This window comes from Doryrhamphus excisus, chromosome 19, assembly GCF_030265055.1.
Source record: "Doryrhamphus excisus isolate RoL2022-K1 chromosome 19, RoL_Dexc_1.0, whole genome shotgun sequence".
Lineage (NCBI taxonomy): Eukaryota > Metazoa > Chordata > Actinopteri > Syngnathiformes > Syngnathidae > Doryrhamphus > Doryrhamphus excisus.
In genome coordinates, this window is record NC_080484.1 from 2,334,326 (window position 1) to 2,348,556 (window position 14,231).

The following is a 14,231-nucleotide window of genomic DNA, read 5'->3' on the forward strand; positions in this document are numbered from 1 at the left end:
ACTATGTGTGCTGGTGGGGACATGCACACAAACCGACGAGGGTTCGGGGGATGAAGGGGAGGGGGTCAAATGTCACGTCAAACCCGGTAACCAATAGCAACCAGCATGCAACAGTGTCTCCGCCAGACCCGCCAGCCAATCAGAGGCCGAGTGACGAGCTGTACCCCCACCCCCCCCACCCCCACCCTCACCCAAGCCCCGCCCGAGTACACGGCTGAGCGGACGTAAATGTAGAAGCTTGTCTTCGGCAAACATCCACATCCACGGTGTCCTCCTCGTCGGCGTCTTCTTCACTCTGAGCTCTAAAGGAGGCCGTGGTGGTGGCGGCGGAGGTGGTGGCGGAGGTGGCGGCGGCGGGGGGGCGGACTCACTGGTCGGACACGCTGGACGCGGAGCAGGACCCACGCAGCAGGGCCCACCACCAAGCCGACGCCGTGTTCTTGGTCTGTGGCTTCAACGCGATGGGTGAGGAACAGAAAAGGGAAGCGGATTGTTGTGAGTTGTGTGTGCTGACGCGGCACCGTAAACCGGATCGGCTCCGGAGTCGTTTTTGATCCACTTGGATCCACAACTTGGCGTAAAGATGCGTTTACTGTCTCTTTAAATGCATAACTCGTGATGCGCTTGAGTTTCAGCATTACGCACCAATATGTAAACATCACTTTATGGTGCAGATATTATCATTATTATCATATTTCATATTTCAGCATGAATTGTGCGCATGCGTTATGTATTTCATATCCACGCCAAATTTACATTTATGTACATAAACATATACATAAATATATTTCTGTAGTTTTTTATGTTAGCAGTTATGTTCCACCAAGTTTCAGCATTAGCTTATATATGTGTAAAAAATGCATGCTTTATGTATCTCAAATCATATTTCATCATAAGTGCAATTGAGTTTCAGCATGCATATCTGTCAATGAAAATAAAAATATTATGATTATCTTTAAAGTAAAAAGCATCTAATTTAGCACCGAGATATTATCATTATTATCATATTTCAATACAAGCGAGTTTCAGCATGAATTGTGCGCATGCGTTATGTATTTCATATCCATGCCAAATTTACATTTATGTACATAAATATATATATAAATATATTTCTGTAGTTTTTTTATGTTAGCAGTTATGTTCCACCAGGTTTCAGCATTAGCTTATATATGTGTAAAAAAATGCATGCTTTATGTATCTCAAATCATATTTCATCATATATATCATGCACCGTATATGTCTATACGTATATGCATGCATGCGTTGACGCAGGTTAACGTACATATGCATGTTTCAGCATTAAACGCATCGTACATTTACGCCGATTCTTCTTTATGTTGCTTCAAGTCAGACCCTATATAAGCGTATTAGTAAATAATAACTAAATTAATTTTTTTAAAAAAAAAAGCATATTCACGTTAATGTTACACCGCTACGCTTGATTCTCAGCATTACACGTAAAAAACGTAAAGTTGTCCTCTCCAACGATATTTACAAAATGGAGTAAACGTGTTTGACACCTTTAGATAAAATAATAATAATAATAATAATAATAATAATAATAATAATAATAAATCAGTGTCAAGTATAAACGCTACGCTTAGGTTTCAGCATTCATTACACGCGTGTGAAAATTCTGACATGACGTAAAACTGTATATTAAGCATATTTACGTTCGGAATATTTGTACTGTATTATACGTTGACGTGCGGGAAAACGCGCACACGATGCACCGCTACATGCCACGCTAAAGTTTGCTACGTTCGTGTTTCAGCATTACGCATTAAGATGCATTTTAATGTTGTTGCAAACATATAATTGATAAGCGTACATTCATAATCGTGTTGCTATGATAGCGTGCGTACGGTATATACTTCATAATTGTGATGCTAACTTTGCGACAATGCATAAAGAATTTGATGCAATCGAGTCTCAGCATTGTGTATCTATAATAATAATTATAAAAATCATTAAAAATAGTCCATGTTTTTTTTTAACTTTCAGCATGCATTGTCTAGCTATAATAATAATAATAATAATGATAAAATAATAGAAAATAGTCCGTAAAAAAATGCAATCGAGTCTCAGCATGCATTGTGTATATATGATAATAATTATAAAAATCATTAAAAATAGTCCAACATGTTTTTTTTTAACTTTCAGTATGCATTGTCTAGCTATAATAATAATAATAATAATAATAATGATAAAATAATAGAAAATTGTCATTAAAAAAGTGCAATCAAGTCTCAGCATGCATGCATTGTTTATATATAATATTTATAAAAATCATTAAAAATAGTCCAACATGTTTTTTTTTAACTTTCAGTATGCATTGTCTAGCTATAATAATAATAATAATAATAATGATAAAATAATAGAAAATTGTCATTAAAAAAGTGCAATCAAGTCTCAGCATGCATGCATTGTTTATATATAATATTTATAAAAATCATTAAAAATAGTCCAACATGTTTTTTTTTACTTTCAGCATGCATTGTCTAGCTATAATAATAATAATAATAATAATAATGATAAAATAATATAAAATAGTCAGTAAAAAAAATGCAATCGAGTCTCAGCATGCATGCATTGTGTATATATGATAATAATTATAAAAATCATTCAAAATAGTCCAACATGTTTTTTTTAACTTTCAGCATGCATTGTCTAGCTATAATAATAATAATAATAAAAATGATAAAATAATATAAAATAGTCATTAAAAAAGTGCAATCGAGTCTCAGCATGCATGCATTGTGTATATATGATAATAATTATGAAAATCATTCAAAATAGTCCAACATGTTTTTTTTACTTTCAGCATGCATTGTCTAGCTATAATAATAATAATAATAATAATGATAAAATAATAGAAAATTGTCATTAAAAAGTGCAATCGAGTCTCAGCATGCATGCATGGTGTATATATGATAATAATTATGAAAATAATTCAAAATAGTCCAACATGTTTTTTTTAACATTCAGCATGCATTGTCTAGCTATAATAATAATAATAATGATAATGATAAAATAATATAAAAGTCATTAAAAAAGTGCAATTGAGTTTCAGCATGCATATCTGTCAATGAAAATAAAAATTATATTATAATTATCTTTAAAGTAAAAAGCATCTAATTTAGCACCGAGTGGTTCTCCCCCCCCAGTCTAACCGACCCCCCCGCTCCGCTTCCAGAACCAGCCTTCGGCGAGGTGAACCAGCTGGGCGGCGTCTTCGTCAACGGTCGCCCGCTCCCCAACGCCATCCGGCTCCGCATCGTGGAGCTGGCCCAGCTCGGCATCCGACCGTGCGACATCAGCCGGCAGCTGCGCGTCTCGCACGGCTGCGTCAGCAAGATCCTGGCGCGCTACAACGAAACCGGCTCCATCCTACCGGGCGCCATCGGGGGCAGCAAACCGCGGGTGACGACGCCCACAGTGGTGAAGCACATACGGACGTACAAGCAACGCGACCCGGGGATTTTTGCTTGGGAGATCCGGGACAGGCTGCTCGCCGACGGCGTCTGCGATAAATTCAACCTCCCCTCCGTCAGCTCCATCAGCAGGATCCTGCGCAACAAGATCGGTAATCTGGCCCAGCAGAGTCCGTACGAGGCCGGGAAGCAGCCTCCGCATCCGGCTCCGCAGCCCGCTTTGCCTTACAACCACTTGTACTCGTACCCGAGCTCCAAAGTGCCCACTCCCCCTGGCATGCCCACGCTTCCCGGACACATGGCCATGCACCGGATATGGCCTTCGTCGCACTCCGTCACAGATATTCTGGGGATCCGGTCCATCACAGAGCAACAAAGTAAGAGTTTGTGTTGGGGGGGGGGGGGGGTAGTATGTGTGTCTCTGTCTGCTACTATTATAATGATGCATGATATGATGTTGGGTGGGGGGGATGAATGATGGCGGTCATGATTTTGGGTGTTCTGTGTGCGTAATTGCGCACAAATCCAACCCATAATTCAGCAAACGCGCCACTGTTTTGGAACCCCGTGCAACATAAATCAGTTCAACTCTTTCTTGGCTGGGGAGGGATTTTTTTTTTAGGGAGGGGGGTGTTGTTGTTGTTGTTTTTGTTGTTCTCCGATCCAGTATAAGGGAGGGGAGAGTGGAGTGTTGTGAGGCCGCAATGCAGGCTCCTTCTCCCGGGCTTCTATCGAGCTGCAACCCGGGTGGTGGGAGGAGGAGACCGCGGCTGCGGAGGAAATGTTTTGTGGCAAGACGATAATGAAACTATGGACAGATGCCAACAGCTCATGTTAGATTTGAACATTTTTTACAGAATGAGACACTTTATTTGAAATTAAGTTCAATTCCGTAAAGATCTGAAACACAAATGAATATTAATAATAGTATTATACCATTGTCAAATTTTTCTCATAGTATCATTTAAAAAGTGCAAAATCACTACTTTCCCTGTCAACACCCCCCACAACCCCCCCCAGGGATGACAAGGAGCAAACATTTACTCTTTTTAAAATTCACAAGCACATTATGATGTATTGACATTGTCAACACGAGGAACGCTCATTTGACGACGGTCCCTAACGTGTTTTGTTTCTTTTAGCGCAATAAATAAAGTTAATTGTAAAGTTTATCGCCACCAAAACAAACTAGCATTGATTATTTAAGGATTGTTTTTGTAAGTGAAGGGGATTTAATTTATTCAAATCATATTCATATTTGGTTGAGTTATTTATATAACGTCATGGATTTCCTTGCTTATTTTTCATTTAAAAAAAAATACTAAGTACTTTTTACTCTGTAAAAAACAAAAAAAAATGAAATTGGGAAGAATGCTGTTTAAAATGATTTCACATTTGGATTGATTTAATAAAATTATTATTATTGGAATTTAATAGTATGGGAATTTTATATCAAAATTCAAAGGTTTTTTCAAAATATATATTTAGTATATTTCATCTCAGCTTTGTCAATCTATTTCAACTTCCATTTTAAATAATCTTTTGCAAATGTTATTATATTATATATAATATATCATGTTCTTATATATATATATATGTTCTAATATTCCCGTAATGTCCATACCCCCCCAAAAAACACAATTTTTGTATGTTCTTTAATATTTAAACTCTATGCTATAAAAAAAAATCCTCACAAAAGTGGGATTTAAATAATATAAATATAAATAATATAAATATAATATTCTTAGAATATTCCACTTTATTTTGGTAAAATTAAAATTAAAACGCCACCCCAATTTTTGCTTTTTCTTGTTTGCGTAATTTGCTTAGAATTATGACTTTATTTTTTATTCTCATTCTATTCAACCCCCCCACTTAATTTCCCCCCTCCAAAAAAAAGTAATTAAACATACAAGTTATATATTAATTTTTGCAGATTATTTTCTTTGGTTGTTATTTTTTTAATTTTATTTTTTAATTATGTTTTTAGAAAAAAAACAGAAAGGGGTCTGGAAAAGGCCGCAAAGTGAACACCCGTGAATGCATCACTATTGGATCATTGCTGTCTCTTTTATGCATGACGTAAGAGTCCCGGACTTTCATCCACTCAGGTGGGGGGAGGGGGGGGGTGGTAGCAGACCTGCACCCTGTCCACAAACCTGTAGTCCACGTTGAAACCGGACATAAATTGCAGCTTATTGGCGTAATGGCGCAATGGCGTCTCCGCTGTCAGTGAAGCCGGAATGAAAAATAAATATGGGAGGGGGTGGGAATGGGGGGGGGGGGGGTTGAAATGATGCTGGTGCACTCAAGAGGACCACCCGGCATCCGGATTCTGTGGGTCGAGTCAACAAGTCTAATCGTGTCTCGGTGCCGCTTGCGCTCCCATATGTACATACATATTTCCACGCATGCGCTCTACCTAAAAAAAAAAAGTGCATATAAATACACGCACGTGTGCTTCATTTCACGTTATTAATATTGGTCATTTTTTGTTTTGCTTTTATGTGGCGACTACCCCCCCTGTACCCCGCCATCTACAATATATTAAATATATTAAAACACACTGGAACAATCCAACTAGCACAAGATCAGGATGAAAAAACTCGCATTTATGACTTCGACTGCGCAATTATTGTGCGCATGTAGTTTGCAGCGGCGCACAATTGCACAGCATCCATACCCAGAACCGGTTCTCATATTCGGCGTGCTTGCGGAGCCAAGTAGGGCAACCCCAAACATTATAGAGACCCTTGCAGCTGGAAACCACATTGAAATTAAATGAGGGTTATTATTATTATTATTATTATTATTATCGGTGTATTGTAATATTATAGTATAATATTGTAATAGTAATATTGTACAGTATATTAAAAAGGGTGCGGAAACTGAACATTATTGTGACTGGAATGTTATTAAAGAAATATTATATTAATTAATTAAGAATTTGAATTTTTATGATAACTTTATTTAAAACTTAATGTGTTTTCCGGTTGTTGTCCCCCCCCCCCCGCCCCCTTCCCCGGCAGACGCGGAGTGGCTAGCCCACAGCGAGCAGCTATGTCACGGGGCCCAGCATCCCGGTCTACCGGCCGCCCACCCCAGCGCCAGCCTCCACGGGGTCCAGCGCCACCACGTCGGCCTGTGCGACCGGAGCCACATGGCCGCAGGGCAGTGGCAGCTGTGACGTCAGTTGTGACGTCATCCACCATTGAGGGGGGGGGGGATTTTTATTTTCATGAAGGACTGCAGGATTTGAAACTTCATGTCCTTGAATGCACCATGGAATAACTAACCCGGCTTTTGGACACAGGTGGACCCAGAACTCAATAATTTCTTGCGCATGCGCTGAACTCCACGCATATCCGCAACGGAAGAGAAGGGAAACCGTGCTTTTTTTTCTATTATGGTGCATTTTTTTTTAATTTTTATTTTAAAAAACAAACATAACGCAGCCCCCCCACCCCCCCACCCCCATTCTGGTGTTTAATATTCTTATTTATTACATGAAAAGGTACGTTGAATGAAGTGCAATTAGCCTGTTGACAAATGTTGCACAATGAAATTGAATGTATGCTACATGGATTAAATTGTTTGGTTATTAATGGACTTTATTGGCTTTATTCTGATTGGCTCATTTCCTTCCTATTGCCAAAAAGCAGGAAATTCCATTTTAATATTTAACTGCACTATAATTATTCTAATTCATGTATGTTTTAAATATTAATTATTTAAAATCATCTTTTTTGGTGCAAAAATCACCCAAAAAATTTTGATGTTTTTTTTTTGCACATTTAAACATTTTAATTTAATTTAATTAATAAGCAGCCAGAAATGCAATAACATATGTTTCTAAAAATTCTAAAAATTATTATTATTCTAAAAATTAAAAATCTATTCATCATTACTTTAATGTATATAATAAAATATATGACAATACTTAAAAGCAGTTTCATACAACAGCATAATTTTTGCCTTTTTTATATTAAGAGTTAAATACATCCTTTATAATATTTAGGACTATGATAAAAAATATTTAAATATAAAACAATATTGTTGCATATAAAATAATAATTTATTTTATATGAATGTTTTAAATATTAATTATTTAAAATCATCTTTTTTGGTGCAAAAAACACCCAAAAAATTTTGATGTTTTTTTTTGCACATTTAAACATTTTAATTTAATTAAATTAATAAGCAGCCAGAAATGCAATAACATATGTTCAATATTCTAAAAATTAAAAATCTATTCATCATTACTTTAATGTACATAATAAAATATATGACAATACTTAAAAGCGGTTTCATACAACAGCATAATTTTTGCCTTTTTTATATTAAGAGTTAAATACAACCTTTATAATATTTAGGACTATGATAAAAAAATATTTAAATATAAAACAATATTGTTGCATATAAAATATTATTTATTATATATGAATGTTTTAAATATTAATTATTTTTTGATGCAATAAATGATCATTATAAAATATAAGCATAATATTGATAGACCAAGATGATAAATATGTATTATTAAACAAAAAAATGGTGCATGGTTACATAAAAAATTCTAAAACATTTTAATAAAAAAAAATATTGAAATTAATTAAAATAAATTGTTTTAAGTCATAATTACATTAAAAAGTGTAGTAGTAGTAGTAGTAGTAGTAGTACTATGGTACTTTTATATTAAGCGTTATACAAAAAAAATGCTGCATGGTTACTTAAAAAAATCTAAAACCTTTTAATAAAAAAATATTGAAATTAATTAAAACAATTGTTTTAAGTCATAATTACATTAAAAGTGTAGTAGTAGTAGTAGTAGTCGTAGTAGTACTATAGTACTTTTATATTAAGCGTTATACAAAAAAATGCTGCATGGTTACACCAAAAATCCTAAAACCTTTTAACAAAAAAATAATGAAATTAATTAAAACAATTGTTTTAAGTCATAATTACATTAAAAAGTGTAGTACCAGTAGTAGTAGAAGTAGTATAGTGTACAGTGGTAAAGTTTTAAACAATGACATATTTTGTTTGTTTGGCAACATCAAAAATTCTAATACCTTTTAATGAAAAATATTGAAATTAATTACATTTTTTTTTAAAAGTCATAATTACATTAACAAGTGTAGTAGTAGTAGTAGTAGTAGTAGTACTATGGTGTTTTAAAGTTTTAAACAATGACATATTTTGTTTGTTTGGCAACATCAAAAATTCTAAAACCTTTTAATAAAAAATATTGAAATTAATTTAAAAAAATGTTTAAGTCATAATTACATTAACAAGTGTAGTAATAGTAGTAGTAGTAGTAGTACTATGGTGTTTTAAAGTTTTAAACAATGACATATTTTGTTTGTTCGGCAACATAAAAAATTCTAAAACCTTTTAATAAAAAATATTGAAATTAATTAAAAAAAAAAAATTAAGTCATAATTACATTAACAAGTGTAGTAATAGTAGTAGTAGTAGTACTATGGTGTTTTAAAGTTTTAAACAATGACATATTTTGTTTGTTTGGCAACATCAAAAATTCTAAAATCTTTTAATAAAAAATATTTAAATTAATTTAAATTTTTTTTTAAGTCATAATTACATTAACAAGTGTAGTAGTAGTAGTAGTACTATAGTGTTTTAAAGTTTTAAACAATGACATATTTTGTTTGTTTGGCAACATCAAAAATTCTAAAACCTTTTAATAAAAAATATTGAAATTAATTAAAAAAGATTTTTAAGTCATAATTACATTAACAAGTGTAGTAGTAGTAGTAGTAGTAGTACTATGGTGTTTTAAAGTTTTAAACAATGACATATTTTGTTTGTTTGGCAACATCAAAAATTCTAAAACCTTTTAATAAAAAATATTGAAATTAATAAAAAAAAAATTTAAAGTCATAATTACATTAACAAGTGTAGTAGTAGTAGTAGTAGTAGTACTATGGTGTTTTAAAGTTTTAAACAATGACATATTTTGTTTGTTTGGCAACATCAAAAATTCTAAAACCTTTTAATAAAAATATTTAAATTAATTAAAAAAAAATTTAAAGTCATAATTACATTAACAAGTGTAGTAGTAGTAGTAGTAGTAGTACTATGGTGTTTTAAAGTTTTAAACAATGACATATTTTGTTTGTTTGGCAACATCAAAAATTCTAAAACCTTTTAATAAAAAATATTGAAATTAATTTAAAAACTTTTTAAAGTCATAATTACATTAACAAGTGTAGCAGTAGTAGTAGTAGTAGTAGTAGTACTATGGTGTTTTAAAGTTTTAAACAATGACATTTTGTTTGATGGGCAACATCAAAAATTCTAAAACCTTTTAATAAAAAATATTGAAATTAATTTAAATTTTTTTAAAATCATAATTACATTAACAAGTGTAGTAGTAGTAGTAGTAGTAGTACTATGGTGTTTTAAAGTTTTAAACAATGACATATTTTGTTTGTTTGGCAACATCAAAAATTCTAAAACCTTTTAATAAAAAATATTGAAATTAATTTAAAAACTTTTTTAAGTCATAATTACATTAACAAGTGTAGCAGTAGTAGTAGTAGTAGTAGTAGTACTATGGTGTTTTAAAGTTTTAAACAATGACATTTTGTTTGATGGGCAACATCAAAAATTCTAAAACCTTTTAATAAAAAATATTGAAATTAATTTAAATTTTTTAAAAATCATAATTACATTAACAAGTGTAGTAGTAGTAGTAGTAGTAGTAGTACTACGGTGTTTTAAAGTTTTAAACAATGACATATTTTGTTTGTTTGGCAACATCAAAAATTCTAAAACCTTTTAATAAAAAATATTGAAATTAATTTTAATTTTTTTTAAATCATAATTACATTAACAAGTGTAGTAGTAGTAGTAGTACTACGGTGTTTTAAAGTTTTAAACAATGACATATTTTGTTTGTTTGGCAACATCAAAAATTCTAAAACCTTTTAATAAAAAATATTGAAATTAATTTTAATTTTTTTAAATCATAATTACATTAACAAGTGTAGTAGTAGTAGTAGTAGTAGTACTATGGTGTTTTAAAGTTTTAAACAATGACATATTTTGTTTGTTTGGCAACATCAAAAATTCTAAAACCTTTTAATAAAAAATATTGAAATTAATTTTAATTTTTTTTTAATCATAATTACATTAACAAGTGTAGTAGTAGTAGTAGTAGTAGTACTATGGTGTTTTAAAGTTTTAAACAATGACATATTTTGTTTGTTTGGCAACATCAAAAATTCTAAAACCTTTTAATAAAAAATATTGAAATTAATTTTTAGAAAAAAATCATAATTACATTAACAAGTGTAGTAGTAGTAGTAGTAGTAGTACTATGGTGTTTTAAAGTTTTAAACAATGACATATTTTGTTTGTTTGGCAACATCAAAAATTCTAAAACCTTTTAATAAAAAATATTGAAATTAATTGAAAATTTTTTTTTAAGTCATAATTACATTTACAAGTGTAGTAGTAGTAGTAGTAGTAGTAGTACTATGGTGTTTTAAAGTTCTAAACAATGACCTATTTTGTTTGTTTGGCAACATCAAAAATTCTAAAACCTTTTAATAAAAAATATTGAAATTAATAAAAAAAAAATTCAAGTCATAATTACATTAACAAGTGTAGTAGTAGTAGTAGTAGTAGTACTATGGTGTTTTAAAGTTTTAAACAATGACATATTTTGTTTGTTGGGCAACATAAACAATTCTAAAACCTTTTAATAAAAAATATTGAAATTAATTTAAATTTTTTTAAAATCATAATTACATTAACAAGTGTAGTAGTAGTAGTAGTAGTAGTACTATGGTGTTTTAAAGTTTTAAACAATGACGCATTTTGTTTGTTTGGCAACATCAAAAATTCTAAAACCTTTTAATAAAAAATATTGAAATTAATTTAAATTTTAAAAAAAATCATAATTACATTAACAAGTGTAGTAGTAGTAGTAGTAGTAGTACTATGTGTTTTAAAGTTTTAAACAATGACATATTTTGTTTGTTTGGCAACATCAAAAATTCTAAAACCTTTTAATAAAAAATATTGAAATTAATTTTAATTTTTTTTAATCATAATTACATTAACAAGTGTAGTAGTAGTAGTAGTAGTAGTAGTACTACGGTGTTTTAAAGTTTGAAACAATGACATATTTTGTTTGTTTGGCAACATCAAAAATTCTAAAACCTTTTAATAAAAAATATTGAAATTAATTAAAAAAATTTTTTAAATCCTAATTACATTAACAAGTGTAGTAGTAGTAGTAGTACTATGGTGTTTTACATTTTTAAACAATGACATATTTTGTTTGTATGGCAACATCACATAATACTTTCTTAAGATGCATTCAGGGGCGTGCTAAAGCAGTAAATCAGAGCATCGGGTGGCGTGTTAAAAGTTTTACATGCAGAGGCACGAGGAGGCCTCTGAGGTCAGACATGCAAAGCCTCACCCGTGTTTGTCGAGGGGGGTGGGGGGGGTGCATGTGGGGGGGGGGATGCAAAAATACTTTGAAGGATACCTAAAGAGGGCTCATAAATAATCCGACGAGGCACGTAGGAGCACGTCGCTCAAACAGGAAGTGGAGATGATGAACATGTCAGGAGCGTTCACCTGTGTGGGGGGGGGAGGGGCGGGGCGTCGCCGGGCGCTACAGTGTCAACACGGCGGGGCCTGATTTGACTCGGAAAGCCTTCGTGGTCACGGACCGTTGCTCAGGGTCTGTGCGTTTCTGGAAGGGAGGGGCGAGTAAAGGATGAGGGGGCGTGGCCTCCCTTTTTGACCGTAGGTGAACCACATCACAGGCTGGACGCGCCAAAGTCAGGCTAATTAGCACTAGCGTCGCTTTTCCTGCTCTGGGAAAAAAAATGGAAAAACGAAACGACGCACGTGTTTATCGTTAATGACTTTGGCGTGACCTGTCAACGTACGCAATTGAAATATTACGCCGAGAGAGGACGCGGGGAAAAGGTGTGAAGGATAAATTAAAGAGAGGGAGGAAAAGAAAGGATGAGCGTGATTTATGATCGACGAGGTACGCCGGGAATTCGGGTTTAAAAAAAGAAAAGCCATCACGAGACGTTCAAGAGCCTGACTTTTTAAAAAACTTTTAGACCTACTTTTAACGCTGTCAAAAATGGCGAAAAAACGCCTCCGTTAGCCTTTTTAGCTCACATTGACAACTTTAACGATAAATTACCAGTTTTACGTTTTCTGTATTTTGTTGATTATGGTTTTTAAAAAACAAAAAATGACGTTCATGAGATATGTATCACTAAATATGCAGAAGCCATGTCACTCTTAAAGCAACCGGGAAGCTGGGACTGAAAAAAAATAATAAATTTTTTTTTAAAAATAAACAAAAAATAAACAAAAACAAAAAAAATAAAAAAAAATAAATAAAAATTTTAAAAAATAAAAAAATAGAAAAATAGAAAAATAGAAAAATAAAAAAATAAAAAAATAAAAAAATAAAAAAATAAAAAATAAAAAATAAAAAAATAAAAAAATACATAAAACATAAAACATAAAACATAAAGCAACCAGGAAGTTCCAAACAGAATTTTTTTATTGCAAATAAAAGCCGGTTACCATCAAAAGCATATTTTTCAATGAATTTTCTTAATTTTTACTGAGAAAATACACAACATTTGGAGATACATGCTCATCATTTCACTGATTACAATTTTTAAAAATCAAAAAATGACGTTCATGAGATATGTATCACTAAATATGCAGAAGCGATGTCACTCGTAAAGCAACTGTGAAGCTGGGACTGAAAAAATAAACAAAATAAAAAATAAAAAATAAAAAATAAAAAATAAAAAATAAAAAATAAAAAATAAAAAATAAAAAATAAAAAATAAAAAATAAAAAATAAAAAATAAAAAAAAAATAAAAAAAATAAAAAAAAAAAATAAAAAAAAAAATAAATAAATAAAAGATAAAAAAAAGCAACCATGTGACATTTGACGATTATGGATGTGACATATGACTTTTTCCGGGTAAAGTTGAAAATTTAAAAAACGATGACTAAAGTTCAAACTGTAACCATAAATCTGATGAGTAAATAAAAATAAAAATAAAAATAAAAATAAAAATAAAAATAAAAAATAAAAAAATAAAAATAAAATAAAATAAAATAAAATAAAATAAAATAAAATAAAATAAAATAAAATAAAATAAAATAAAATAAAATAAAATAAAATAAAATAAAATAAAATAAAATAAAATAAAATAAAAATAAAAATAAAAATAAATATAAAAATAAAAATAAAAATAAAAATAAAAATAAAAATAAAAATAAAAATAAAAATAAAAATAAAAATAAAAATAAAAATAAAAATAAAAATAAAAATAAATATTTTTAGGCCTCAAAATAGGCCACCGAGAAGGACATTTTGACCGGCTGATCAGAAAATCAAAAGATCCGATTAAAAAAAAATGCAGTGTGATCTTTTCATGTAGTAATCCTTTAGTCATTGAAGGTAACAATACTACGAAAAAGTCGTACAAACCGGAGTTGAAAATGAAATCTGATGACTAAACATGCCGACAATGTCGCACGATGTCGTTACGATCTAAAGGTTTGAGCTTGTTTTTTCGGAAAAACAATTTTTTTTGAATGATTTGTAGATACATACATGCTATGATATATGACTTTTTTTTATTGGTAAATATTGGTAAAAGATAAGATGGAAAAAAATACAATGCAATATTTTCATGTAGCAATCTTTTAGTCATTGATGGTAAAAAAAAATGCACAAACAACGTTTGAGGAAAAACACAAAGACGTCG

The 14,231-nt window shown here is 31.2% G+C and overlaps 1 protein-coding gene across 1 annotated transcript; it reads left to right on the forward strand.

Annotated features, from left to right (window-relative positions):
• The first annotated feature begins 294 nt into the window (after positions 1 to 294).
• On the forward strand, positions 295 to 7,043 carry pax9 (paired box 9). Its single transcript, XM_058056907.1, has 3 exons — positions 295 to 465; positions 3,197 to 3,811; positions 6,464 to 7,043. Exons 1-3 carry the CDS (start codon positions 462 to 464, stop codon positions 6,619 to 6,621), a joined length of 777 nt encoding a protein of 258 aa, XP_057912890.1. The 5' UTR covers positions 295 to 461; the 3' UTR covers positions 6,622 to 7,043.
• The last annotated feature ends 7,188 nt before the right edge of the window (positions 7,044 to 14,231 follow it).